The following is a 27,517-nucleotide window of genomic DNA, read 5'->3' as shown; positions in this document are numbered from 1 at the left end:
CTCAAAGTCTTAATTGGCTGTATGGACCCCCGGGCCATCAGACATCCGACCCTGCCCATATCCGCCCATGCATTCAAGGGAAGCTAAGTACCATACATTCAGGGCGCGGCTGTGGCACATGCATTCAAGGGAACTTAAGTACCATGCATTCAAGGGAAAATCAATCTCATGCATTCAAGGGAAACTAAGTACCATGCATTCAGAGAAAAATCGATTTCATGCATCCAAGGGAAACTAAGTACTAGACCCGGCAAAACATCCTACGACCCGTTAACACGACCCGGAACGACCCGTAAATTTGCGGGTTTGGGTTGGAGGTTATCGGGTCGTGTCAAAATCGTGTTGACCCGATAACAACCCGTTAAGATAACGGGTCGTGTCAGTGCCAACCCGCGAAACCCGTTAGACCCGTTAAGAATAAGGATATTTAAGTAATTTTACACATTTATCTTTTATGACCTAACCTAAACTTCCTTAACCCAACAATCACTTATCACTTATTAGCAACTCAGCCGCCCCCCTCCCCCTGGCGACTCTCTCTCTCTCTATTTTTCTCTCACAGACTCTCAATCCCAGAAGGCACTCAAGGTAGAAACCTCAATCAATCAGGCCTCAAGCTCTCAGCCTCTCACTGATCTCTCAATGGAGCTTGGATCGGAGGCTTTGCGCGTGTCGAAGGTCTGGAGGTGACAAACCCACCTCCAATCTAAATTTGGCAGCCCACCTTTCTTTCCCAAGAGAACCCTCAGAACAGCTAAAGAGGGCAACAAGTCAAACAACATTCTCTTTTAGGAATTGGGAAATCTATGTTTTTTTGGTGTGCTTGGTGGGTTGGTTCCCTTTGTGGGTTTTTGAGTATGATTGTGAGAGAGGAAATGGGTAGGGCCCGTAGGGGGAAGATTGAGATCAAGAGGATTGAGAATTTGAGAATGCTAATAGCAGACAAAGTCACATTCTCAAAAAGACTTGCTGGGTTGCTCAAGAAGGCTCAAGAATTGGCTATTCTTTTTTTTTTTTTTGCTGTTATTATCTTCTCTAAAAAAATATTTATATTGGAAATTAGTTTTTTGAGTTTTCTAGTTCTGGTATGTATCTCGATTCTTCTACTTTTTTTTGTTAGAAATTTATGGAATATTGTAAAATATATATGAATTATAATTTTGTTTAAAAAATATTAATTTTCTTAACGGGTAAAACGGGTCGTGTCGGGTTCACCCGTTTATAAACGGGTCGTGTTCGTGTTGGTGTTTTTGTCACCCGTTGCTTAACGGGTCGTGTCGTGTCAACCCGTTAAGCTTAACGGGTCGTGTCGTGTTTGACCCGAACCCGCAAAATACGACCCATTTGCCAGGTCTACTAAGTACCATGCATTCGATAACATTCTGCAATACCATGTATTCAAAAGAAGGGCATCCTACCCCATAACGGGTTGGACACCCTCCAAATCATCCAAATATCATAAAGTACAAAGGGAATAATCAAAAGAGTTTGTAATTTGGTACGGACTACATCCGACCCGCCATATAACTCAAACAAAAATAGGGCGATGGTCCGCCCACCCCTGCCCCCGGGCCATGTTTGCTTCAAACATTTATTTGGGATCCTCTCCCATGTCATGCTCCCCACCTGTGGATGCTCCATCCTCGGGCTCTTCCCCCTGGGTACCTCCCTCTGGAACGTTGGCATGTCCATCATTACTGCCAGCCCCTAACAGACCACCTGCTTGGCTTGGCTCAGCTCCTCCTCGCACTGCTCCAACTCTTGCCTAGCCTGGTCTGCCTCCTTCCTGGCCTGCAGTAGCTCGGCCCGCAATGCATTGATTAGGCTTCCTGCCCCGGCTCGAGCCCAGGCTTCCGCCCTGCTCACCACCCAGGCTTCCGCGCCGCGCACCCACCCAGGCTTCCGCGCTGCTGACACCAGCTTCCTCCGAGCTTTCGCCCCGTGCACCGCCAGCCCCGGCCCGAGCCCAGGCTTCCGCCCCGCGCACCCACTCAGGCTTCCTCGCCGCGCACCCACCCAGGTTTCCGTGCCCCTGACGCCAGCTCTCTCCGAGCTTCCGCCCAGTGCACCACCAGCCCCGGCCCGAGCCCAGGCTTCCGCCCCGCACACCTGCCCATCAAAAAAAAAAAAAACAACAAAAATCAAGATGGGAAGTACTCGGAATACCAAGACAACACCATGGACATATCAAGATCGCTACTGGTTTCCCACCCCTCATATGTGCTCTTCCACCCCCAAATTTACAACATTCACCCTATCACTTTTCACATGCTCAGCCACCAACCATTTATCAAAGCCAATATTCAAAAAATCAATTCAAGGGGAAGAGCCATGACAACCCATGCCTTACCAGTCTTCCGCGGCTTCAACAGCTCAGACGGGTTCCGACCCACTAATCTTGTTTCCTATGTACCTGGCCAAAAACACAACAACACCCAATAAGTTACAAAGTCCAAAAATGAAGGCATGTTGCCTACCCAATGCTCGGCCGTGCTCATACCCACTTGCACCTCCACCTGCCCCTACTCACATCATCCACAAAATTCACAAACAGAATTTCAAGGTCCGCCTCAGGCTGGACGACCACAACCTCTCAAAGTTCTCAATTTTTTCAAAGGCACAATCAATATATCAAGTGGGTAGAAAATTTTCTATTTGAATTTCCTACCTCAAAACGTGAAAATCAAGCTCCGTGCAGCACCACCCAACCTGAGCCCGAGCAACAGCTCGCCCGTGCCGAGCCCCGCAGCCCCCCTTCACGCTGCTTCCGCGCAGCCACGCCCGAGCCGAGCAAGGCAGCCCAACTCCTCCGGCCCGTGCAGCACCACCCCGATCCGAGCACTCACGCCGATCCGAGCCCACTCACCACGAGCCGCGACAGAGCCCGAGCCCGAGCCCCCTGCTCGTCCACCCACCGCGCCAAAAACTCCGGCCCGAGCCTCCCCTGCTCCACGCCTCCGAGACAAAAAATTCCGAGCTCTATCCTCCTCCGCCCCGAGCGAGAACCCAGGCGCACACCACGGCGCCAACCCGAGCTCGATCCGAGCTCTATCCTCCTCCGCCCCGAGCGAGAACCCAAGCGCACACCACGGCGCCAACCCGAGCTCGATCCGAGCTCTATCCTCCTCCGCCCCGAGCGAGAACCCAGGCGCACACCACGGCGCCGACCCGAGCTCGATTCGTGCTCCCCTCTATCCGACCCGAGCCCGACGAGAAGACCACCTCGCGCACACCACTGCGCCGACCCGAGCTCGACCCGGGCTCTCCTTGCAACCCGCGCAGAAATCCCTCCGACCCGAGCTCCTTCTTCGCCCACCCGAGCTGAGCACTCCGTTTCCCCCCCGCCGACCCGAGCCCTTCCCCTCACAAATCCTACCCGAGCAGCTTTTGTTCTATTTCGAAAACAGCTGCTCTTTGATTGGTTTTAATATCACCTTTCTCTCTCTCTCCAAAAAAAAAAAAAAAAAAAAAAAAAAACAAACAGAGGGGCAGCCTATATTCGGAACTTCAAACAAAAAAAAAAACAAGGGTAGCTCTCTCTCTCCTAACATAGTACAAAAAAAAAGGGAGAGGAGCGGAGAGATGAGGGTGTGGAAATCTTTATATTTGGGCTCTACCATTTCATGCAAGATTCTCATTTACAAAGGGCGACATCCCACCATTAAAATCGGACGAGATTCACTGGGATTACACGAAGCGTCTACTGCTCGGAATACAGAGTGATCAGAAACTCAAAAAAAAAAAATAAAAAAAAAAAAAGATCTTTCATATGTAACCCCCAAGCTTTCCTGCAGTACAGCTTTTCTTGCTAAGGAACTTGGGGGACTTCTAAACAGTAGCTTAAGCAGGAACAAGTGTGTGGTTACTTGTCGTTCTGCTCGGACTCTTTTGTGTACAAAGTTCCCAACCAAGAAGTATCTTTTGCTCGGAAACTTGGGGGACTTCTGTTCGTATGACTAATCATCTCGGCATAACGACAAGTCACACAAGGCCCAACACCATGCTGTTTGGGCCTAGACCCAAAAGACTAAGCCCTTCCTGGGCTCCTAGCCCATGATCCACTAGGCTCCGGCCTCATGGGCCCCGGCCCCCTGGGCCCCGGCCTCTTAGGCTCCGGCCTCCCAAGCTCAAGCCTCCCGGGCCCCCGGCCCGTGTCAACTCACTCGGATCCTCGAGACCGGTGCCACGTGGCGCTCCTACAGTGCAAGTCACCACAAAGGACACGTGTCGTCACCGGATTGGTTGACACTCTTCCAAAGGTACTATAAAAGAGGTACCTTCTTGTCACAAAAGGACAACTGAAATCATTATTATACTATTCACTCACTCTGCTCTCAGATCTCTCTGAACACTGACTTGAGCGTCGGAGGAGCTTTGGCCGGCACCACACCGGTGCCCTTCCCGCTCACTTTTGTGTACCTGTGCAGGGTGCTTTGGATATCATTCTCTCTCATTACTCACCAGTCGGACCCCAGCTACCCGTTCCTGCCCCACTTCGACGTGTCATCCGCTCAGTGGTGGGTCAACGGGCCTACGTGGTTCGACTCGACGTTGACTGCTCTACCATTTTTGAGCATCAACAAGTCGAGAACAGAAAAAAAAAAAAAAAATTTGTTACAACAGTTGGAGCTTCTTATTTTAGTGAAACTAATTTCAACTAAACTAATTTTCAAACACAATGCAAATAGATCAATAGAAAGATTAGCAAAACCCATAAATTTGATAAATGGGTCAATAGAAATTAAAGGATTGGAAGAGAGCTTCTACCTTTTCATGAGAGAGAATTTTTCTAATGGAAATTAAAGTTGAACAAGGGTTGTTAAGTGTGAACGGTGAACCCATGGAGAAAATCAAATTAAATTGAAATTTTTGTATTTTTTATTTTAAAGTTACATTATAATTTTGACGTTTGATTAAAACCAAATATCTTTACACACATTCCATATGCAGTATTAAAGCAATATCTATAAGAAAAAAAACATAGAATAAGTGCGTCATTCACCAATAGGAATTCCTTTTTGACAATTAAATTGGTTGTTTTTTTTATTAAAAAAGAAAGTTTTAACTAAGAATAACAATAACAAATGTGTAAACAAATAACACATAAATTTTTAAACTAACAATAGCAAATGCGCAAAAACAATAATAATAATAATAATAATAATAATAATAATAATAGCAGTAACAAATGTGCATAAACAGTCAAGCCAAAAGATACACATGGTCTCGGTAGTTTGGTTGAATTTGCACTTTCATTTTCGTATTTTTTTTCATTTTTCCTTGTAATTTTATTTTGTTAGCAGTTAGCACTAAACCATTAGCTACGAAACTGAATTAAATTCACATTTTGAAATAAAAGAGGTAATAGAAATGTATGATAGGGACAAAAGTGACAAAGAAAAAATACAAGGATGAAAATACATGTAATGACAACTAATTAAAAATGTCTTTAACCAAACAGTAAATATTCATGTCTAGAAAGTCGTTATAGACTGTGCATAGGAAAATAAGATCGGATAGATAAATGAATAAATTTATGTATATTTAAAAAAGAATATAAAAACTTGAAGGTGTTTTTTAACTTAAAAAGAAAAAAAGAAAAATTAGAGAAGAAGATGAATTATTTAATTTTATTATTTTTTGAGGATTTAAAGAAATAAATTTATCTTTATTAATCTATCTTAATACATCTGATTTCGTTAAGTTATAAATTTTTTTTTAAATATACATAAATTTAATTATTTATTTAATTCAATTCTATCCTATGCATAAAGATCATATAATTAATATTGATATAATTTAAGAGACCATATAATTAATATTGATATAATTTTATTTGTAGTAGTGGTGGGCCTTCAGTTGGTACTAGTATAAATAAGTATGTAATTACTAATATGTATAGATGAAAGATTGAGTTCCCCATATTTTCTTAAGATCACACCCCCAAAAATGGGTACAATTTCCTTGTTCTCCTTCCTCTCAATCGCATCTATTCTCACAGTCCTGCCCACCATCACACCCCAAACCAATCCCGTTTTCGCGGCGGCGCTGCCGCTTTCCACCAGCTCACGGTGGATCGTCGACGAGAGCGGACAGCGCGTGAAGCTGGCGTGCGTGAACTGGGTGTCGCATCTCGACGCCGTAGTGGCCGAGGGGCTCAGCAAGCAGCCCGTGGACGCCATCTCCAAGCGTATTGGGTCCTTGGGATTCAACTGCGTCAGGCTCACTTGGCCGACTTTCTTGGCCACCAATGACTCGCTCGCCTCTCTCACTGTTCGACAGTCCTTGCAGAGCCTCGGTCTCATGGAGTCCATTGCTGGGTTCCAGTCCAACAACCCCGCCATCATCGATCTTCCCCTCTTACAAGCTTACCAGGTAACTCTAATTTTCCCGGGAAACAAACAGACAAAAGATTAGGAACTGGAATCTTGTTTTCCTTTTCTTAATTATCATATTCTGCTGGGACCCACAAACACACGTAGGATAAGCTTTTCTAAAAGTTAACTTAATGGTTTATTTTGGTTAATTTAAGCTAAGTTTAGGGTAATTTACAATGAAGAACGTCACTATCATCATATTGATAATTTCTTTTTTCTATACGAGATCCACGGCATGCTCAACTGCACCAATCTCTATCCATTTTCAAGTTTGTCCTTCAATTATTATCAAATGAGCAATAAAAAACAATTGATGTGCTCCATATTTCTTTATCCAAAGCGTAGAATAATTTATTTTAGTCAATGGCGCCATTATGGCGGGAATAACAATAGTAAATTTTTTACTAAAAGCAATTAATCACATAGTAATTAGATATGATGGTGACCATAATAATTTCATAATCAGCCGTAGTTGCGTCTTCTACGCTACCATTATTGTTTGGCTTTTCACACAAGAAAGTCTTATAGAATTCAAGTGGACTCTGCCACATAACAGTGAGCTTCACTTATTTTAAATTAAAATCCATCAGAATAGATTTTGCTTTAAGAACATTGTATTAGTTCCATAAATTAACCAACCTATTTTCTTATTATAGTTTTAATAATTTAAGCAAGGTTAATAGCCATTTCTAAATAATTATTGGGCAATTGGTATTTCTCATCTTTTAATTGGAAGAGCCGAAGAGGTAGCTGACTGTTGTTTTGTCCTTTTAGGCAGTGGTTTCTAGCCTTGGGAACAACAATGTGATGGTTATACTGGACAATCACATAAGCAAGCCTGGTTGGTGTTGCAGCAACTTTGATGGCAATGGTTTCTTTGGCGACCAGTACTTCGACCCTGGCCTTTGGATGAAGGGCCTCACTCGGATGGCCACATTGTTCAATGGGGTCGCTAATGTGGTGGGCATGAGCTTGAGGAATGAGCTGCGAGGCCCCAAACAGAATGTCAACGATTGGTACAAGTAAGTGTGCCAACCCAAGAAACTCAAATGGTAGAGTAGAGGGGATTGATGGACTGGGCCTAATATCTATAACTGGGCCTGTGTTAGGCCCAGTACATGAGGAATCCACTAATGAAAAGAACTCATTACTAGCTACTTCCATGAATATGATAATATCAAGGTGATTTGTCCTATGTATGCTTAATGTTTTTTTTATGAACTATGCAATATGCATGGTTAGGTACATGCAGAGAGGAGCTGAGGCAGTGCACTCTGCAAACCCAGATGTGCTTGTAATTCTCTCTGGCCTGAGTTATGACAAGGACTTGTCTTTCGTGGGCAACCGACCAGTGAACCTCACATTTTCTGGGAAGCTAGTATTTGAGGTGCACTGGTATGGTTTTTCAGATGGGCAGGCATGGGTGGGTAGCAACCCCAACCAAGTGTGTGGGCAAGTGGTAGACAACATGAAGAGGAAGTCAGGATTTTTGCTGGACAAGGGGTTTCCATTGATTGTGAGTGAGTTTGGGGTGGACCAAAGGGGAACCAATGTGAATGACAATAGGTACTTGAACTGCTTCCTGGCTGCAGCAGCTGAACTTGATGTGGATTGGGCTCTGTGGACCTTGGCTGGGAGTTATTATTTGAGGGATGGAGTCATTGGTTTGAATGAGTATTACGGGGTCTTAAGCTGGGACTGGAATGGCATCCGAAATTCAAGCTTCTTGCAGAGACTCTCTGCCCTCCAATCTCCTTTCCAAGGTATATATAACTTATTTCAATTTATATGCAAATATTAAAGAGAGAGGATAAAGATATTTGACATGTTATGCTATGAGATTGTGAATGAGTATTGCATATATAAATATATATATATATATATTTTTTTTAATAACCAAGTATTGCATATTCAAACATGATTTCATCTAAGTTAATCTTGATTCACAGTTTGACATAACTTGTTAGACTGTAATAAGAGAAATCCACTCATAAGATTCATATCCGCGGGCCGGCTGTATATACTTCATTTTAGTTTAACCTTTTTATCCAAATAAATAATGAGTTAATTAAGACATTGCAACTAAAGATTGTCTCTGCCTCATTTGCAGGGCCAGGCATATCAGATTCTAGGAAGCACAAAATTATTTTCCATCCAGCCACAGGTCTTTGCCTCTTGAAAGTTGGACTGATTGGCCCATTGAAGTTGGGTCCATGCTCTCAGTCTGGATCCTGGAGCTATTCATCCCGGAAGGTACTAACCCTTAAAGGAACATATTTCTGCATACAAGCTAATCAACTGGAGAAGCCAGCAGCGGTTGGGATAATTTGTACCACCCCGAATTCACAATGGGAAACCATTTCAGATTCTCAGTTGCACCTTTCATCTAAGACCATCAACGGTACTGATGTTTGCCTGGACGTAGACTCCAGCAACACCATTGTCACAAATTCCTGTAGATGCATAAGCAGAGATAGCAAGTGCAACCCTGAAAGCCAGTGGTTTAAACTTGTTGATAGCACCATAAGTTCCAAGCCTGGGAGTGCCATTCTACAGATCAACTCAGTCTTGGATATGTTTGGGATGAACAGCAACTGAACAAGAGACTGGTGCACACAGGAAACTCCTTAGTTAATGTTAATATGTCCATAAATATCTGAAGTTGCAAATATTTGTAAAGAAATAAATTAATTGGCCAAGGCAGTTTAAGAAATCATGTACTAGGTTTATCAACTTTAGGCTGTTCTGTAAAGTTGTGTAATTTTACTAGTTAATGTATAAATGATGTACTCCTAAGCGTGATTGGAAAAGTAAAGTAAATTCTGAAGTCAGGGTTCATTTTACACTATTTGTAAAGAAATAAATTATCTAGGTTCATCAACTTAAACTAAACACATAAATTCAGTGTTCAGTTATTAGTACCATTCTAATTTCCACAAGGACCTTGCCATAGAACATTGCAAATTTGATGTGGCTATGGTAAATACTATTACAACACATAAATAAAGGTTGCCCTGCACCCTTGTGTACTACACAGTAGTAGTCATCAACCTAGGCTTGAGAGTCACCAGCAACCCATTCTGCATGTAAAGTGTGGTTGTCAGCTTTGGAGCAACAATATGACCTTCAAGCACCTTAACTTCATACCTGAACAGAATAGCAGCAGCCACCATTTTCATCTGCATGTAAGCAAACTTTTTCCCCAAACACAACCTTGGGCCGCCGTTAAACACAGCATACTTGAATTGATTCTCACTCACAAGCTGCTCTTCTTTAATCCACCTCTCAGGCTTGAACTCCAAGCAATCTTGTCCCCATATAGACTCCATTCGAGCCATCGAAAAAATGCAGTAGAGAACCCGAGCACCCTTTTTCACCATGGTACCATCAGGGAACACATCATCTTCTATAACCTCTTTGATGTCAATCGGCACTGGTGGGTAAAGCCTCAGAGACTCTGACAATGCTGCTTGTAGATACACCATTTTCTTCAGTTCTTCCACTGTAAAAACTGCACCATCATCATCAGATGGTACTTCTTTATTGGTGCATTGGCGTTGGCCTAAAATTTCATTGATTTCTTTGAGGATTTTGGTTTCCACTTCTGGGTTTTTCTGGACCAACCAAAAGAACCATGCCAATCCTACGGAACTTGTGTCCCTCCCAGCCAAAATGAAACTTATACAGAAATCTCTTAGAAACTTGTCCGAAAAATGATTTTGATTTTGCTTGCCTTGTCCTCGAGGGTTCTGGTCAGGACTATCCATAACCATAAGCCTTGATAAGAGATCAGAACGATCATTTAAGTTACCAAGCCTAATCAATTCGCTCCTTCGGTCTGTCACTGTCTTTTCAGCAAAATCGTGCACAATTTTAATTGCTTCTTTGAGCCTCTTCTCGTATCCGATTTCAAACAATTTCATGGGCTTCCATACGAAAGGTGGCACCATGAATCTGAAGAGGGTCAGTTCAGTGGCTTCTTCAAAAGCTTTTACAAAGGGAATTTGGGGTGATTCAAGAGCCAAGCAGCCTGGATCAACACCAAGGGCTGCAGCACAAATGTTATCGAACGTAAACCGAAGAAGCACTTCTTGGAGATCAATGCTAACATTCCCTGAATTCACCACCTTGTCTAGTAACTTTAATAGCTTTTGGTGCACCAAAACTTGCATGGACCAAAAGGAGTGCTCCACAAACCGGCTCGAATGCATCTCTGAAGTTGCCAATCTTCTCTGTTCCTTCCACGACTCATTGTCTGCATTAAAAATGCCATCCCCAAGCAAATCATGAAACCTCTCCCTGTAGTATTTACCTTTTGGGAAGTTCTTGAATCTTGTTTTGAGCATGTACTCGATTTTGGAAGGGTCAATTGTTATGACCCCATAAGCCCCAGCAAACCACATTCCTCTGTAGTGGAATGTGCCACCAGCTCGGATCAAAGCCACAGTGGCCCAATCGTACATGTCGTTTAGATGGAGAAAGACGGAGGGTATAATCCCCAACACTGGCCACAGCATTGGACCCTTGTTGGTCCATCTCTGAAGCAAGCAACTGAATATGAACAGGCCCAACAAGGCCACTGCTGCATCCCACAAACGTACACATTTCAGAATTGCAGAGAAAAAAAGCATGGCATTTGTCATTGTGGTTAATACTTGATCATTAGCAGTTTAGCAGAGTTTAATATGAATTAGGAATGTAGTATTAGGTTTAATTAATTAATGAAGCTCACCTGCTTCTTTGACCCCCCATAGAGAGATTAAATTAGCCGTTCTACTCTCCTATCAAAAAAAGAAAAAAATTAGTCGTTGTCGTTCTATGCTTAAATATTTCTAGTTGTTGTAAATTTTATAGGACAAGGCGACAGCTTACTAAGTTATTAATTTGTGACCTGAGGGTTGAATCAAGACGGCTAGCATTGATTGTGTGGTTAAATTCCAATGTTGTCACTTAGATGATTAATTAGTGTGACTCTTTGGTGAATTAGTAAAAACAGTACTACATGGTCATGTACTTAATAACTTAACAAGAGACAAAGTGGGGCAGATGTTGAGGCATTGATTAAAGAGACAGGTTAGATAGTAATTAAGGAGATGGTTGGCATGCATGCTTTTAATCTATAAAACTATGTGTTTTTAAACTTTAAAATATTCCAAATCTATGCTTTACCAACTACTAATTAATACGATCCTTCAAATTAAAAGTGGTCTATGAGTTCTTCTATAAAAAAAAAAAAAAGTGGTCTATGAGAAAAGAAAATCTAGCGAGCGATCAATAATGAATTATTGATAGCAGTTGCATTCTAGCCTTAAACATATATGTTAGGCCTCGTTTGATGTATATGATTGAATTTGATATGATAATTGGCTACATTCATATGTATTTAAGGAAAAACATAGAGAGTATCTTCTAACTTGAAGAAATAGTATGGAAAGAAAATGAATTATTTACAAAGGAAAATTTATCCCCACTAATCCTACCATTTTGGGGAGGATTAGAAATTATAAGTTTTCCTTTATGATTAGTCTATTTTCTTCTTTCAAGTTGGAAACTTCTTCTTTAAATATCTATAAATTTAGCCATTATCATTATTCAATGCAATCCTATGCATCAAACGAGCCCAGTACATGACAGAAACAAAATAAGTGGAGTCTACCTTTATGTGGTGCACATTACCCAAATTTATGACCAAATGATGAACTTGCATTTTGACCAAAAACAAAAAAGACAAACTTGCTTCATTTTTCTTAATCTTGAGAGACGGGGAATTCAAATTTGAAACCCTTACAACATTGTAAAAGAAAAATATTACTAAACCATAAGTTAATTAATAAATCATAAATTTACTTTGCTTATTTATTGTCATTATTATTTCGAGGAGCCAACCGATTTTAAAGAATAGTAAATTACATTTAAATTAATAAAATATTTCAATATTATATAATGATCTATGCAAATTCTATTTTCCCATAAAGGTCAGTGGCTTTTGAAATTATATCCCACTTTAGTCACTAAGCCTAATCCATATGATAATGTCATGTTTTTTAGTGCATTAGAAAATACAAATTTGCCCATCCATTTTTTTATTACTTATGGGCATAAAATTATAACGTTACTCTTGATTTAGTTTAGGGTTTAGAAATGTAATTTAGGGTATATAAATAAGGTGCAAGGTATATAAATGATTAGGGTTTAAAATCTACCAAAAACTTGAGAGTTAAACCCTACGCCGTTTTGCTGCGTAGTAGTCAAACATAAACCTAACACAAATCTAAATTTGAATAGTAATGTATGTTTATTAATCTATTGTAATTTATCTTTTTTCATTTTGATAAATAATGACTAAAATGAAATTATGAAAAAATGCATTAGGTAATATGTAATTGTGAAAAGTTTTATTGATTTATTTGTAATTGGCCCATAAAAAAAAAAAAAAGTCCATTGATTTTAACTACTAAATTTTAATAATTTTTTAGTTTATGTACCAAAATTAAATAGCATTTTAGATTAGGTATTAGTTGAAAAGTCAAACAAAATAATAAAGTAAAAGGTATTAGAATTTACAACTATTACATCACATGTCACTACAATAAAAAAATAAAAATAATATTACATTAATTTATACTATATTGTATTTAAAAAAAAATAATCCAGTCACAACTTAACTGTCTTGGTAAATTGAAATAGACAAGTCATACCACTATACTATGTATTATTTTAAGTAAAAGTATTATTTTGACTTCTATTTATACTATATTATAATTTCTCTAAAAAAAATTCAATTAAGTCACAACTTAACTGTGACTGTCTCACAATTTAAATGTGACTGTCATTCAGTCACAACTAAATTTGAAGTTGTGAGTGTCGTACAATCACAACTAATGTGAAGTTGAGACTACATTAGCAAATTTTTAAGATAATATAAAAGCTCAAGGGCAATTTTGTCAAAACCTTATAAATTTTAACTAATACTCATCATATGTGGGCCAAAAGATAAAAATGTCAAATAAAAAATGCTCAAATCAAAGGGGCTAATATATTTGTGACCTAATCTAAAAAACTATATTTAAATTTGGTAGTTCAATTGAAATATTATATAGTCTTCATGCTATATCAAAAAATTATTAGAATTTGGTATTTAATTCTAATTTTCTATAAAAAAAAAAATGTTTGATTGAATTGATTTATTTCTTTATTTTAACTTTCCTATTCTTCATATTCTCCATTATTTTTCTTCTTGAATAAGATATGGAGTATTAGCATACAATCAAATTTGTTTATTAAATTTTATTTATTTAAATTTAGACTCATTTTAAATCTTATTTATTTTTAAGAAGTAAAATATTAATAAAAGTAAATTTGACGAACAAATTTATAGTAATAACTCTAGCATTACCAATAAAATATATACCAAACTCAAGTACCAATTTTCAAATGGCCAAGGACGAGAGCGACCTCTTATATTTTGTAGAAGATACACTGCAAAAAGCAGCCCCACCAAAGCGTTGATCTCAAAGAGTCGATCTTACAAAATCTCTTTAGATTTACAAATTATGGGTAAAAAGGCCTCGAGCATTGAATACACTAATTTTTTGGTCCCTACGATTGCGGCAAGCCACAACTTCAAGTTCAACCTCACAATGAACTACAAATAAAACCGTGGATAAAGATTTAAAGCCTAAATATCTGCTAAAGCCAGTATGGCTAAAGGCTTCAACTTAAAGTGCGAGTCACATCTCAAGTGGAGTAGTCGGTGAGGGCACGTTTTATTACCTAAACGTAGCTTTGTTTGCCATAGAAATATGAATTAGATGCTTCTTCTATTTTAAGGAAGAATTTAGTAACACCCCATGAATTATAGGCTTTCACTTTGCCCCTGAAAGAAAATAAATTAGTTTTCATGTCCCTTAAATTTTCAAAAAGTTGCAATGTTGAACTTACTGTCAAATTGTGCTTGTTTTTCAAAACTTAGTTGTAAGTGCATATTCGAAGATGTTGCTTCCAAACACAAACACAACTCAAGTACTTCACTCATCAGACAATTCTTATTGCCCTGATGATCCACTTTCCGTTGTTTCTATACTTGGTGCTCTTGCCTCTTCACAATTACTACTTAAGAAAAGTGCAAAAGGGGAAAGCTTTGAATTTGATTCGGGTACTCAAACATCTTAAATAGCACCCTTTTTTCACAAGGTGGCCTCCGCATATGAAAAAAGAAAGAAAGAGAGAAAAGAATCACTGCCTCATGAAACTAGTTTAGGCTCTGTACCACAAACAGTGAGGAAACTAATGAAGTTGGTGCTACACTCACAGTTTACTGGCTTTTCATTCATGTGTTTGCATAAAGCTGACAATGCAAGCTCATAACACCTTACTCATGCATTCCATGTTCTTTGGTTCACCATCACTTTGGCCATGAACTTGCTTGGAGGTGACCCCATCTTGCCACATTCCATATCATCTTTAGTAGAAGAACCCCTGATTAAGAAGCTACTCCTTAGCCATGATCCCGATGGTCGTCATCTTGATTCTGAGCTATTGCTTTGTGCAGTGGAGAACATCATGCTTTGTACTACTACATCACAAGTAATTGCTCATTTGTAACACACTCTGCGGTATTTAGAACAAGATTGTCACTCTCTTGGCATATTTCAACAAATAAAAATGACCTAGAGTTATATACTGCATAGTATATATGTAAGGGTACATCCATTACATGCATAGCATACATTTTATTGTTCTTTATAGTTATACACCTAACCTGTATTGATGTTTCATTATAATTCTGAAGTTTATGAATCATATAACATTTGTAAGTTGTAATTAACATTGTTCTTCAATTTCAAGTTTTTGATCCCATCAAACACTTTCTTTCAGGTTCCTGATGTACACTTTGACGCCATTGCAAAAACTCAAGTAAGCAACATGGAAGTAGTTGGATCACAAGAACCACTTGGACAGACCTTCTGTAAGATTTCACATGAGGTAATTCAACTTCCATATCTCTCTCTCTCTCTCTCTCTCTCATTTATCGAGCAGATACAATTAATCAGATAAATTTGTCACCATGGCAGATACTTTGCAAGTGCCCTGATGAAGGAAATCTACACACAAGGACAATGCTTTTGTTTGATTTGCTTGGAAATTTTAAATGGGATGCAAAAGTGGCATTAGTACTTGCATCTTTTGTAGCAAGTTATGGTGAATTTAGGCTCCTAATGCAGCTACACTCTAGCAGCCCCTTGGCAATATCAGTCGCAATGCTTAAGAAGCTGCCTACTGACTTAAGTCCTTTAAAGCCTCGATTTAAGGCCTTGAGTTTGTTAGTCGATGCAATGGTGGATGTAACCAAGTGTATCATCAAGTTTGAAAACCTACCGCTTTCACATGTGGAGTCGGATAATGAGGCAAAGGCTGCAACAAAGTCCCATATCTATGTAGCTGTTTACTGGATCATTAGAGGCATCTTGAAAGGCTCTTCTCAAATCACAGATTCAGCAGCCATGAAATCTGAGCAAGTTCATGTTCCTTCCCTTTGATCAGTCTATTGAAACTTGCTGAACTTTGTTTAAACACTGTTCTACAAAATCTTGTTTATAAGAACTAATTGTTGCTTAACTGCTTTAATTTGTGTTCCAATTTGCTTTATTGCTACAATATTGACCAAGGGATTATTTATTGAAGTATTCAGATTCAACAATAATTGCAACATGGGAGCTCTTAAGTTTGGTGTATCAGCTGCGCAGCATTGACAGTCACCTCAGACAGCAGGTGGAGGTGTGTCATCAGGCCCATCACCAAACAGGTTGCTGGTCTATGTTTACAGGATGATATTAAAAACCTTTTATTTTGTTTATGAACTATAGATTAGGCATGTACGTACGTACTAGTTACCGTGCTATTTCCGACATAACTTGCAGTGACAAAGCTATATCAGAAGCTGTTGAATATCTTCAAGGAGACCCAAGTGGACAACCAAGAGGTGCTTCGATTATTATTTGCCTTGAGAGATGACTTGCCTCTCAAGCGTTTCTCCTCACAAGCAAAGGCATGTCTTAATATCCTATGCTGATCTTTGTCCCAGAGGGTATCTTAAGAAATTGAGATGCCAAAAGTGTCAATTGTGCTACTTTTCCACTTAACTATGATACATCTACATGACATTAAAAATTGGAATAGCCTTATTTAATTTTAGTATACCTGATCATACCCTTCTTTTCATTAACAGAACTGCATCTCTAGGGTGCCGAAATGGAAACTAATTTTGACCCTTTTACAATTATGACTTCTACTACTGGTTTACCATCTCACTCCGATTTGTTAACAGCTAATTGGTGTCTCTGATCTGAAGAGCAAGGTAGTCATACTCTTGATCTCAAAGCCAGAGCTCCTTCCAATAGAGGAATCACTCTTGCTGGTTCAGCAAACACACAATCATCCTCACAACAAAAGTGTAGAGGGAAGTTATAAAATTGTATGGGTCCCCATTCCAGTTTCCAATCTCTGGACCAGTGCTGAGAAGTCAATTTTTGAATTCTTGTCAAATTATTTGCCTTGGTACTCAATAAGGCAACCATGGCTTCTTAACTCAGCAGTGGTGAAATTTATAAAACAAGCATGGAACTACAAAAATGAGCCGGTTATGGTTGTGTTGGATTCACAAGGGATGGTCACAAACCCGAATGCAATTGACATGTTATTTATCTGGGGAGCCAGGGCATACCCTTTTACAGCTTCAAGAGAAGAAGAACTTTGGCAAGAGGAGAACTGGACACTGCAATTTATGCTTGATGAAATTGACCCCCTGCTGACTAAGTGGGTATGAGTCTTAACTGTGAAGCATCAGCATTGTTATTTCGTACTTGGGTTAATCTGTTTCTTCTTAAGCTCATAACAATATTGCATTGATTTCAGGTTCAAGAAGGCAGAAATATATGCATCTATGGAAGCAACAGCATAGAGTGGATTCTAGAATTCACTGCTAAGATGGAGATTATTAAAAGGGCAGGAATTCAGCTTCAGATGGTGTATGTCGGCAAGAGGAACTCAAGCCAACATATGAGTAACATTTTAGACATAGTTGGTCATAAGAAATTAAGCAGTGCATTGCCTTCCACAAAAACACATTTCTTCTGGCTTAGGTTGGAAAGCATAAGAAGATCAAAACTCAGGATAGGAAAGCTGGCCAACACTGACCATGTTGTAGATGAGGTGTCAGAATTGCTAGATATTGATGCCAATGACAAGAATTGGGCAGTAATAGGGAAAGGATCTTCCATGGATATAGTAAGACTTGAAGGACCAAAACTTATGGAATGCTTAGACATGTTTCCTAAGTGGGGTAAAAGTGTGGCAGAGTTGGGGTTTGTGGGTGCACTTAGACATGCCGTTGAACCACCCCTTGATGATGAGCCTTGTGGTCGCTATGATGTCACTCTCCCTAGGGAAGAAGAAGGTGAAGGAGTGGTAGATTGTGGCAAGTGTAAGCACCCTATGAAGAAGTTTATCATCTATCAATGCATAATGTAATTGCTCCAATAGTTTGTGAATAGTTTGTGACATTGTTAGTCTATAAACTACTTATATTAAAGCCTCAAGGCTGTGTTTAACAGAGCATTCATTGGTATCTTAGTATTGTCTAGTGATAATTACAATCAGAAGCTAAAAGACATAACATTTGCAAGCACACACAACTCGATCAGCACAGCTACTACTACTATCTACTACAGAAGTGATCAAGTTGAGAATACTTGATCCAACTAAAATGAGAGAGAATTATTGGGCTTCATCATAATTTCTCTTTTGGTTGAGTACGTTGAGACCTACAGTCAAACAAATCTTAGTTTAAGAAGTTTCAGTTTTTAGTTTTCCGAAAAAACAGAAAAATGACAAATATATTTGAAAAATCTAAAAAGAAGTTTCAGTTTTTAGTTTTCCGAAACTAGGTTTTCCTTATCATCAACCAAATGCAACCCTAAATGTTCTACGGAAGCTTTTTCTGCAGAAAAAATATTCTCGAATTTATTTTCTTCTAAGAAGAAATGATCCTAGGGTTCTTACCAAAAAGGGAAAAAAAAATGATCCTAGGGTGAGAAGAAATGTTTGAGATAAACTTACATTAATAGTCTAGCTTCAGTTGGCCCAAACGCAGAGCCTATGTGTTCAAGATCTCTTTTTCGACCAAGGTATCAATTTCAGATGGTACAAAATCGAGGCCCAATCTTCAGCAGATCCCATATTTGATATTAGGGTGTTGTTATTCACAAATCACACCCAACAATATTTAATCACCACACTTAACTTCGAAAGAAATTTCCAACTTTGCCCTCACTTTTTTTATTTCTTAAAAACTTAAAAATAAAAGAGAGCAAAATTAGAAATTTTGGAAATTTTAGGAGTTAAGTGTTGTGATTAGGGATGGCAACGGGCGGGTCGAGGCCGGGGATGCCTGCCCTCAATTCTTTTTTATTCCCCAAATCCACCTAAATTCTCTGAGTAATTAGATGGGGATTCCCCGCCCCCGAACTCAATGGGGAGTTCCCCCCTGAATCCCACCTCTTTTTTTTTTTTTTGCCTTAATACACTATTAAGTTAAAATCATGTTCTAATATTTAATATAAAAAATTTCATGTGCAAAAAACAAATTCTCACATATGTAAGTGACATTTAGTAATCTAACCATCAATCTTTTTTTATAAATGTATTAGTAATGTGCAAAAACAAATCCGATAGTCTATAATTATAAATTCATAATCCATAAATCAATCTATCCATAAATCCATATATCATACATCCACAATTCATAAAATCCATAAATACATATACCATACATGATACATATATTATAATATTAACATATTTAATATTAAAAATAAAGTATATATATAATCGGGGCGGGTTTGGGGTCGGAGAAATTAATACCATACTCGTCTTGTCCCGGATTAGTTCCTCGTTTAAAATCCCTGAACCCGAACCCGCTTCGTTTAGCATCCCCATTTATTTTTTAATCGGATCGGGTCTCCGCGTGTATTTTTGCCATCCCTGGTGATTAAATTGATGGATCTATATTCTTTTATTTTCTCAAAAATCATTAGTTGTAATTTAAATCGTCTACTAAAAATTCAAGTTTTTAATGTATCTTCTAGTTTTAGAATTAAATCTTTGTTTAGAGAGAAGTCTTGAATTCTAAATTTCTAATAGACAATTCCAGATAAAAGAATCTAATAGACAATTTCGATTAGGAATTGACAAAGGAGAGAATCTAAATTCTAAATTGATTACCTCCAAACCAGAAAAGAGAGAGGTTCAGGAGTCTGGGCCGTAGAGGTGTCAAACGGGTCGGGCCGGCCCGAGCACGACACGGCACGGCACGATTAAAATAGGCACGGCACGGCACGGCACGATTAAATGGGCCGGGCTGGGCCGAAGTTTTTAGCCCATCGGGCACGGCACGGCACGAGCACGACACGGGCCAAGCACGGCACGAGCACGGGCACGAAATGGGCCCGAATTAGGCACGACTATTTTAACATTGTTTTTTCTATTTTTAAAGAACTTTTCAACAAAAATATTCAATTTTCATGAAAAATAATGTTAATATTTAATTATAAATAAGAAAAAATATCATAAGATTAGTTTTATCACCATAAAAAATAAAAATAAAAATAGGTCCGTGGGCCGGCCCGTTTAAGGCACGGCACGAGCACGAATGGCCCGCGGGCCATGGGCCGTGCTGGGCTTAGATCTTAACTATATGGGCCGGCCCGAGCACGGCACGAAAGCACGATGGACTCAACTTAAACGGGTCGGGCCGGGCCGGGCCGGCCCGTTTGACACCTCTACTGGGCCGTGGTTCTGATTCCTTTCTTTAAATGAAAAAATAAAAATATATGATACTTTTTCCAAGTTTTTTAGATGTTGGGCCCAACTTAATGGACCTTTTGCTTTTCTGGGTTAAAGGGAGAAGTGGGCCCCTAGTAGATTTCTTCATGAGTATATGATTAGCGATTACTTGATTAGTAGTTAACTTTCCCGGTGGATTCATGCAGACTTTTTCTGTTTGTTTATTTATTTTTGGTTAACAAGCTTTCCTTCCCTGTTTATTTTATCTTTTCCTATTTGTTTCCTCTCTAGCGTATTAGGCTTTTTTTTCTGTTTGTTTCCTGTCATATATACACTTTTCCTTTTTGTTTCCTACAATATATATCTTATGCTTTGTATATTTAAAGCATATCACCAAGTCCCCCACTGCCATGACAAAAGTTTAGGAAGCTTCATACACGCAGGTGTTTCTATTTCATTCTTTGTTTTGTTTTTCTCCTTTCTTTTTCTTCAAATCTTCAATTATTCAGTTGGTTAGGCGGTTAGGCCACAATAGGTAGGCATATGCCACTAGCTAATATGCTTTTCTTGGTAAATGGATCCACTAGCTTATACTTTGAGTACAAAGGCACCGAGCCCTCTTTTTTAAGAAGAGTTTTTTAAAAAATATAGACTAATCCAATTAATGAGTATATATGGAGTAAAGGACAGTGCTACTGTACCTTAAAAATTTGTGCTTTCATGACATGGAACACTAAATCAATTAAATTATTTAATTGCATTAAATGTAACTCCCCATTTTACCCTTCTCCTACTCTCTCCCCAAACTTCCCATCTTCCCTCCCACCTTGCACAAAGGGCATGGTGCCTCTGATTATTGCCTCTGTCATGTTCAACCACATACCTTGATTTCCAATCAAGCTTTGGCACTGTTTGTTAATATTCCTTGCTTGCTATAGTGGAGCCCCTGGAGTATAGGGAGTGAATAATTCGAAAATAAATCCACACAAGTTGGAGGTAAGGCAATATATTTGAATATTGTCATTCAAATCAATATAAATTAAACTCATAAATATGATAATGGGTTCTGCTGGAGAGATGGAAAAGGAATTGAATTGTTCAAATATGAACATCGTTCTATTGGGTATTTCACTTATATTGCTGTTGAGATTTTAACTTTAAAAATAATTAACTTCATTTAAGGCACAAATTAAGGGAACATTTTAAGGTCCATAATCTTTTTCCATTGAGTAAAATAACAAATTATGAATGGTGACATGAAATTTCTAATTGATTCCTCTTTTCCGTACGCTAATTAATTAAATTCTTTCCTTGATTCCTCACTTCCGCTTTTGGGAAAATCCCGTAACAACAAGCCAGTGACTCTAGACTCCGAGGACAATGCTTGATAAAATCTCAAACATCTGGGCAGAGTATAAGGGGTTACAAACTAATAGTAACATGTGAATCTCACGACAACTTGTATTTAAATAATATTCCTAGAGTAAGAATATCGAGGACTAAACTTTTGTGAAGCTGAAAAAAGATTTTGAATGTGACCAAACATATACATAACCAAGCCCTTGTCCAAAAAATCAATATCTCTACTCGGCAGTAGAGCGCTTTTTGGATTAAACTCCAATGGAAGCAAGGTATAGCACACTGGTTTGAAAATGAAGTATATAAAGCCTAGCTAGCTAGAAGCAAATTAATGCAACCAAGAGAAGCCATTTGCATATAGCTAGCTAGCCTGACTTTTATTTGATCACCTTCGTGCAAACCAAAATGGCCTTTGTACCTCAGAATTATAACAAGCCCACCAATACCCCACGCAAAGGAGACAACCGTGGTAGTACTCTTCCTACTACTACTCCTCCTGCTCATCATCAGCCTAGAGATGGGCGTCGTCAGTTTTCAACGATAACATCAGACGACACTGCACTGATCAACCAAATTTTGATTAGTGACAAATCTCGTGACCGTCCCTACGATGTCCCTTCTATTTCCTTGAAACACATTCTTCAAACCGTTGAGGTCATTCTATCCCGTGTCACCAACCCCGACATCCATGGCATTGTACTTCCGGTAAGTCCAAATTCATGTCAATTTATTAGTTAGTTTAAATTGTGGTTATGTTGCTCATCATCGATTACTTGTTTGCATATTAGGGAGCAGTAGTACCAGGTGCTACACATGCAGATGCTTTGGAACATCATGAGAAGGCCCTCCATGCTAGCCTGAGTAGCCTCCATGACAACTACGATGTTCCAACCGCCCTGTTCAATGCAATTTCCTGCGAGGTAATTAATTAATTTGCATATACTTAGCTTAAATTGTTCTCTAATTTGGATTAAATAATGTGGCTACATATATATATATATATGTGTGTGTGTGTGTGTGTGACAGATATTCTGCAAGTGGTTGTCTGGGGAAGATGCCAACAAGACCACCATGGATATTTTAGAGACGGTGAGTCACTACGATTGGGATGAAAAGGTGGTGCTTGCCTTGGGAGCTTTTGCTGTGAAGGATGGTGAATATTGGCTTGTGGCTCAGCTCTACACTACCAACCCACTGGCCAAAGCGGTTGGGCAACTTAAGCAACTGCAAGAGATATTGGAACGTGCAGGGACTCTTTTGAAACCAAAGTTTGATGCATACAACAACCTGGTTAAGGCCATTCTCAATGTGACCAAGTGCATTGTTCAGCTGGAGGAGCTCCGCCGTGATCCCCACATAACCACCGAACTGGAATCTACAGCTACCCAAACTACTGCTCATATTCCTACTGCTGTTTACTGGACAATTCGGAGTATAGTGGTTGCTGCCTCACAACTTTTGGGGATCACCGGCATGGGTCCTGAGTAAGTTAATTGTTCTCCTTAATTAGTGAGTCTTTCATAGCATTTGAAAGTTTATAGGGTAATGTACTAATGCTATCATTCCATAATGTCAAATAATATCAGATCGATGTTTATGTTATCAGACTGTCTAACAATATAAGATGTTCATTTTATCAGATTGTGTGATGAGAATTATATTATTCTCATATGCCTATACCTATATATAAAGACAAAAAATTGATCAATTTATTATTTTTCCTTGTATTTGGCTTCTCTAAGGTATGTCACAGAGGCATGGGAACTGTCATCGTTGGCCCATAAGCTCGAAAACATACATGGCCACCTTGAGGAGAATCTCAACAGATTATTGGAAATGATCCGTGAGTCAATTAGCACCTGCATGTGTTCTTTCTTTTCCTTTTTTATTTATTTTTCTTATGTATGTATTTATGTGTTATATATGAAACTGTGATGAAGACCAAAAACCAGACTATTAGGGTGGCCAACTTGCATGTGTTATTTGTTTGATATTAATTAATGGCCGGTCTGATGTATGCAGAGAGGAAGAAAGATGATGAAGCTTTAGCTGCAATTTCACACATTATAGAAACACCGCACATTGACAACTCCAAGCCTTTAAGGGTTTTGTTTTACAAGGATGATCTGCCAGCACTCTATGATTGCTACAGCAAGAAGAGGGTTCGCTCTGAAACCTCACTTCTCTTATTCCAATTCCAATCTATATATCATCATAATGTATATATATCATCATAATGTACGTATGCAATTAATTATCGATTTTCATGTTTTGCTCTCAATTAATTATCTTCCTTATGGCCAATTAATTACTTAAAACCAGGTCGACATTGATGTGCTGAAGAGGAAGGTTGTGATACTCTTCATCACAGACCTAGACATAACGCATGAAAATACGTACATGATTGTCCAACAAATGTACATGGAAAAACGGCACAGCCCAACAAGGCCAGAGAGCCAGTACGAGGTTGTGTGGGTTCCGATTGTGGACACATGGACCGAAGACAAGTACCAGCAATTTGAGAGCCTCAGAGCTAATATGGAGTGGCTCACGGTGTACCACCCTTCAGTTGTCTCTCCCACTGTGATCAGGTACATTAGGAAGAAGGACAAGTGGAACTTTGAGAAGAAGCCTCTGCTTGTGGTGATGGACCCCCAAGGCAAAATAGTGCATCACAATGCTGTTCACATGATGTGTGTTTGGGGAAGCATAGCCTTCCCTTTCACTAGCAACAAAGAGAGATTACTCTGGGAGGAGGAGACCTGGAGGATTGAACTTTTGGCTGATGCCATTGATCAAAATCTACTTACCTGGGTACGTTCGAATAAATCAACTTTTTTAATAACGCTAAAGTTACCAAATTTAATTATGCAATATCACGGCGAGCCTAAATTTAAATAAATGAAAGATTGGCATTGACATGTTATTTAACGAATAAATTGTATAGTACTAAATGTTAATTGGTTGAGTTTAATGTGAATATTTGGCATCAATTTCAGATCGGAGAAGGGAAATACATTTGCTTGTACGGTGGAGAAGATATAGAATGGATCCGAAATTTCACAAGGGCTGCAAAGAGTGTGGCTTTGGAAGCCGGGATCCAGTTGGAATTGCTGTACGTGGGGAAGAGCAAGCCCAATGAGAAAGTGGTGAAGAACATCATGAACATCATTCAAGCCGAGAAGCTAAGCCACACTCTTGAGTGGAACCTCATCTGGTTCTTCTGGATTCGTCTTGAGAGCATGTGGCAGTCCAAAGGGAACCAGCTCCTGAGCGTGCAATTGAGAAGTCACGAGAGGACTGAAACCATGAAAAGTGACGCGGTGATGCAAGGGATCATATCGATGCTGAGCTTCGGGTCCAGTGAGCACGGGTGGGCTGTGATTGGCACAGGTTCAGCGGAGATGGCTAAGGCGAATGGGGAACACATGTACAAGAGCTTGAGGGAGTTTAACCAGTGGAACAGAAGAGTGAGTGAGATAGGGTTTGTGCCTGCACTGAATGAGTACTTGGCTGGGGTGTATAAGCAAGCCCCACATCACTGCACAAGACTCATACTGCCTGCCACTGGACTCATGCCCGATACTGTGGCCTGCGCCGAATGTGGCCGTCTCATGGAAAGGTTCACCATGTTTCGCTGCTGCACTGACTGAGAGATTGCACATTCAGTTTCATCTTCAATTACAAGCTGCTGCTGCTGCTAATTTTTAATACTCCAAGTTGCTATACTATACGACAATAAATGTGACATTAATTACGCTGCTGCATGTGACAATAAATGTGTGTGTACGTGTGTATGTTTTTATATCATCGATGCCATATTATTATTGATATCAATAAATTTCAAGTATTCGTTCTTATACGTCTCTGTTATTATTACTTTTCACCCTTTATTCCTAATTTTTTGATTGGACAACAGAGGGTAAGTGTTTAAACAACAATCCCCGTAGGCTCCTCCGTATGCACAATATAGCTGTTATACAGTGGTTGTCCATGCTAATTAGTACGTGAAATAAGATCAACAATGATAAATTTAATATTAATATACAAAACAAACAAAAAAATCCTATTACTAACCAAATTTTTTTGTGGGTAAAATTGTCACTAATAATATTATTAAGACTCAAAATACATTTACATCCATCATTTATACGGCTTATTTCAAATTAATACATGTATTATTAAAAATTTCAAATACACACATATACTAACCAAAACATACCAAATTGCCCCTCCCCTCTATTCCAGCATTCACCCTAGGGGTTAAATTGGATTTCTCTCTCTTCTCCCAATCCACTCTGTGTTTGTGGCTAATTTATTTTTTCTGGGTTTCAAAAATGGCAGGAGTTTGACACGAAATATGGGTGTGGATGGCAATGTGTGGTAGGTCCGAGTTTTGGGTGTTTCTTCACTCATTCTAAGGGGACTTTCATGTACTTCAAGCTTGAGACTCTCAGCTTCCTTATCTTCAAAGAGGCTTCCAAAAGCTAAGGCAGTGTTTGGCAGTAAAAGGAATGCAGAGAATGAGCACAAAAGGCTGCAAATTTGGTTGTTTTTTGTTTCCTCTTTTTCTTCCTGATCTGGGATTTTGAGATGGTTTAACATGGATGGTTAGAGAAATGTAGAGAAAGTACCCAAATGGCTAGCTGGGGACTAATGTGATCAAAAGCTTTGTAATGCTTGTTTTTGAAAGTACACAGTAGCTTTAGCTTTTTCAGTGAATCAATGCCTTTCTGTTTGGGGCGGGGAGAGGAGAGGGAGAGGTAGAAGATGGAGGAGATGAAAGAAAAAAAAAAAAAAAAAAAAAGAAACAGACGGGGGGAGAGGAGAGAGAAATGAGAAAAAATAGAGAAAAGTGAGAAATCCAAGTTTACCCCTAGAGTGAATGCTGGAGTATTCAAAGTTGAGCACCAAGCAATTCTCTTTCTAATTTAATTACTTATTGTTATTCAAACATAATGCTTTGGTTTGACATGGAGAACCGGAACCAAAATTTCATCATTAATTAATTTCCTACTAGCTATGACTCTATGAGACGAAACAAGAATTATTTAATAGAAACAATCACAGGTAGAGGGACGAGTAAGACATATTTTAGTTAATTTACAGAAGAACTCCACCAAGATATCCCCAAGACGACAATTGTCATGAGTTTGAAGTTTAACTTTCACTTGGGCAGTTGTTCAACTATATGTAGGGACACGTGGCTTAATATAATTTGGCCACCTCATTGGTAAGGACTTTCCCTTAGAAGATCACATGGATGTTTCCTTGGTTCCTCACTTCAGCTTTTGGAAAAAGCCTAACGAAAAGCCAGTGATCCTAGACTGCGAGGACTATGTTTGTAATTCTGAACACTGACAAATCTGATGACCAACCCTAAGACGTACTCCTATTGATTTGAAAAACATTCTTCAAACTGTTGAGGTCATTCTATCCCGCGTCACCAAACCTGACATCCATGGCATTGTACTTCCGGTACCTCCACATGCCAATTTATAAGAATATATATAATAAGTTTAAATTGTTGTTATATATCATATATGTTGCTGATCATCAATTATATTAATTGTCACCGTGTTTGTATATATATATATATATATATATATATATATATATATATTAGGGTGCAGTAGTACCAGCTGCTGGACATGCAGATGCTTTGGACCATCATGAGAAGGCCCTCATTGCTAGCCTCAGTAGTCTCCATGACAACTATGAGATTACATTCGCGCGCGGTGCTAGCTCAATCTAATTTCCTGCAAGGTAATCAATTTCTATATATGCCTTCATTATATATATTTAGCTTAGACAATTTGCATCTTTTTATTATGGATTGCATGCATGCATTCAATCTGTGTATTCAGTAATTCATAATAAATTTCAATCGTTTCTTACAACATTATTGTTAATTTGTTCCTCTAACTAATGTAGCTATA

The 27,517-nt window shown here is 39.0% G+C and overlaps 3 protein-coding genes and 1 pseudogene across 3 annotated transcripts; 3 read left to right on the top strand and 1 right to left on the bottom strand.

The window, feature by feature from the left end:
- Window positions 1-5,913: 5,913 nt before the first annotated feature.
- On the top strand, window positions 5,914-9,173 carry LOC147294866 (Cellulase (glycosyl hydrolase family 5) protein). Its single transcript, XM_086230822.1, has 4 exons — window positions 5,914-6,375; window positions 7,152-7,399; window positions 7,620-8,140; window positions 8,488-9,173. Exons 1-4 carry the CDS (start codon window positions 5,950-5,952, stop codon window positions 8,973-8,975), a joined length of 1,683 nt encoding a protein of 560 aa, XP_086086948.1. The 5' UTR covers window positions 5,914-5,949; the 3' UTR covers window positions 8,976-9,173.
- A 233-nt stretch (window positions 9,174-9,406) lies between these two features.
- LOC147294865 (cytochrome P450 86B1 pseudogene) lies at window positions 9,407-11,020 on the bottom strand (annotated as a pseudogene).
- Window positions 11,021-14,669: 3,649 nt separating this feature from the next.
- LOC147294864 (sieve element occlusion protein) lies at window positions 14,670-17,906 on the top strand. Its single transcript, XM_086230821.1, has 7 exons — window positions 14,670-14,963; window positions 15,255-15,362; window positions 15,452-15,895; window positions 16,062-16,182; window positions 16,298-16,419; window positions 16,705-17,196; window positions 17,292-17,906. Exons 1-7 carry the CDS (start codon window positions 14,793-14,795, stop codon window positions 17,904-17,906), a joined length of 2,073 nt encoding a protein of 690 aa, XP_086086947.1. The 5' UTR covers window positions 14,670-14,792.
- Window positions 17,907-21,923: 4,017 nt separating this feature from the next.
- Window positions 21,924-25,436, top strand: LOC147294863 (protein SIEVE ELEMENT OCCLUSION B-like). The gene is made up of 7 exons (XM_086230818.1): window positions 21,924-22,283; window positions 22,367-22,498; window positions 22,605-23,062; window positions 23,321-23,421; window positions 23,601-23,740; window positions 23,901-24,392; window positions 24,578-25,436. Exons 1-7 carry the CDS (start codon window positions 21,984-21,986, stop codon window positions 25,229-25,231), a joined length of 2,277 nt encoding a protein of 758 aa, XP_086086944.1. The 5' UTR covers window positions 21,924-21,983; the 3' UTR covers window positions 25,232-25,436.
- Window positions 25,437-27,517: the final 2,081 nt, after the last annotated feature.

This window comes from Dryas octopetala, chromosome 2 (genome assembly GCF_963921425.1).
Source record: "Dryas octopetala chromosome 2, drDryOcto1.1, whole genome shotgun sequence".
NCBI lineage: Eukaryota > Viridiplantae > Streptophyta > Magnoliopsida > Rosales > Rosaceae > Dryas > Dryas octopetala.
The sequence above is the reverse complement of the archived record's forward strand: the minus strand, read 5'-3'. Positions and strand labels throughout refer to the sequence as shown.

Bases quoted from the DNA above. Each gene is read 5' to 3' on its own strand.
- LOC147294866 (XM_086230822.1), top strand. From the start codon at position 5,950: ATGGGTACAATTTCCTTGTTCTCCTTCCTCTCAATCGCATCTATTCTC. The intron at 7,400-7,619 runs GTAAGTGTGCCA...ATGCATGGTTAG, and splicing joins AATGTCAACGATTGGTACAA to GTACATGCAGAGAGGAGCTG. The intron at 8,141-8,487 runs GTATATATAACT...CCTCATTTGCAG, and splicing joins CCTCCAATCTCCTTTCCAAG to GGCCAGGCATATCAGATTCT.
- LOC147294864 (XM_086230821.1), top strand. From the start codon at position 14,793: ATGAACTTGCTTGGAGGTGACCCCATCTTGCCACATTCCATATCATCT. The intron at 15,363-15,451 runs GTAATTCAACTT...TCACCATGGCAG, and splicing joins TCTGTAAGATTTCACATGAG to ATACTTTGCAAGTGCCCTGA. The intron at 16,183-16,297 runs GTTGCTGGTCTA...CATAACTTGCAG, and splicing joins TCAGGCCCATCACCAAACAG to TGACAAAGCTATATCAGAAG.
- LOC147294863 (XM_086230818.1), top strand. From the start codon at position 21,984: ATGGCCTTTGTACCTCAGAATTATAACAAGCCCACCAATACCCCACGC. The intron at 23,741-23,900 runs GTTCGCTCTGAA...ACTTAAAACCAG, and splicing joins ATTGCTACAGCAAGAAGAGG to GTCGACATTGATGTGCTGAA. The intron at 24,393-24,577 runs GTACGTTCGAAT...CATCAATTTCAG, and splicing joins ATCAAAATCTACTTACCTGG to ATCGGAGAAGGGAAATACAT.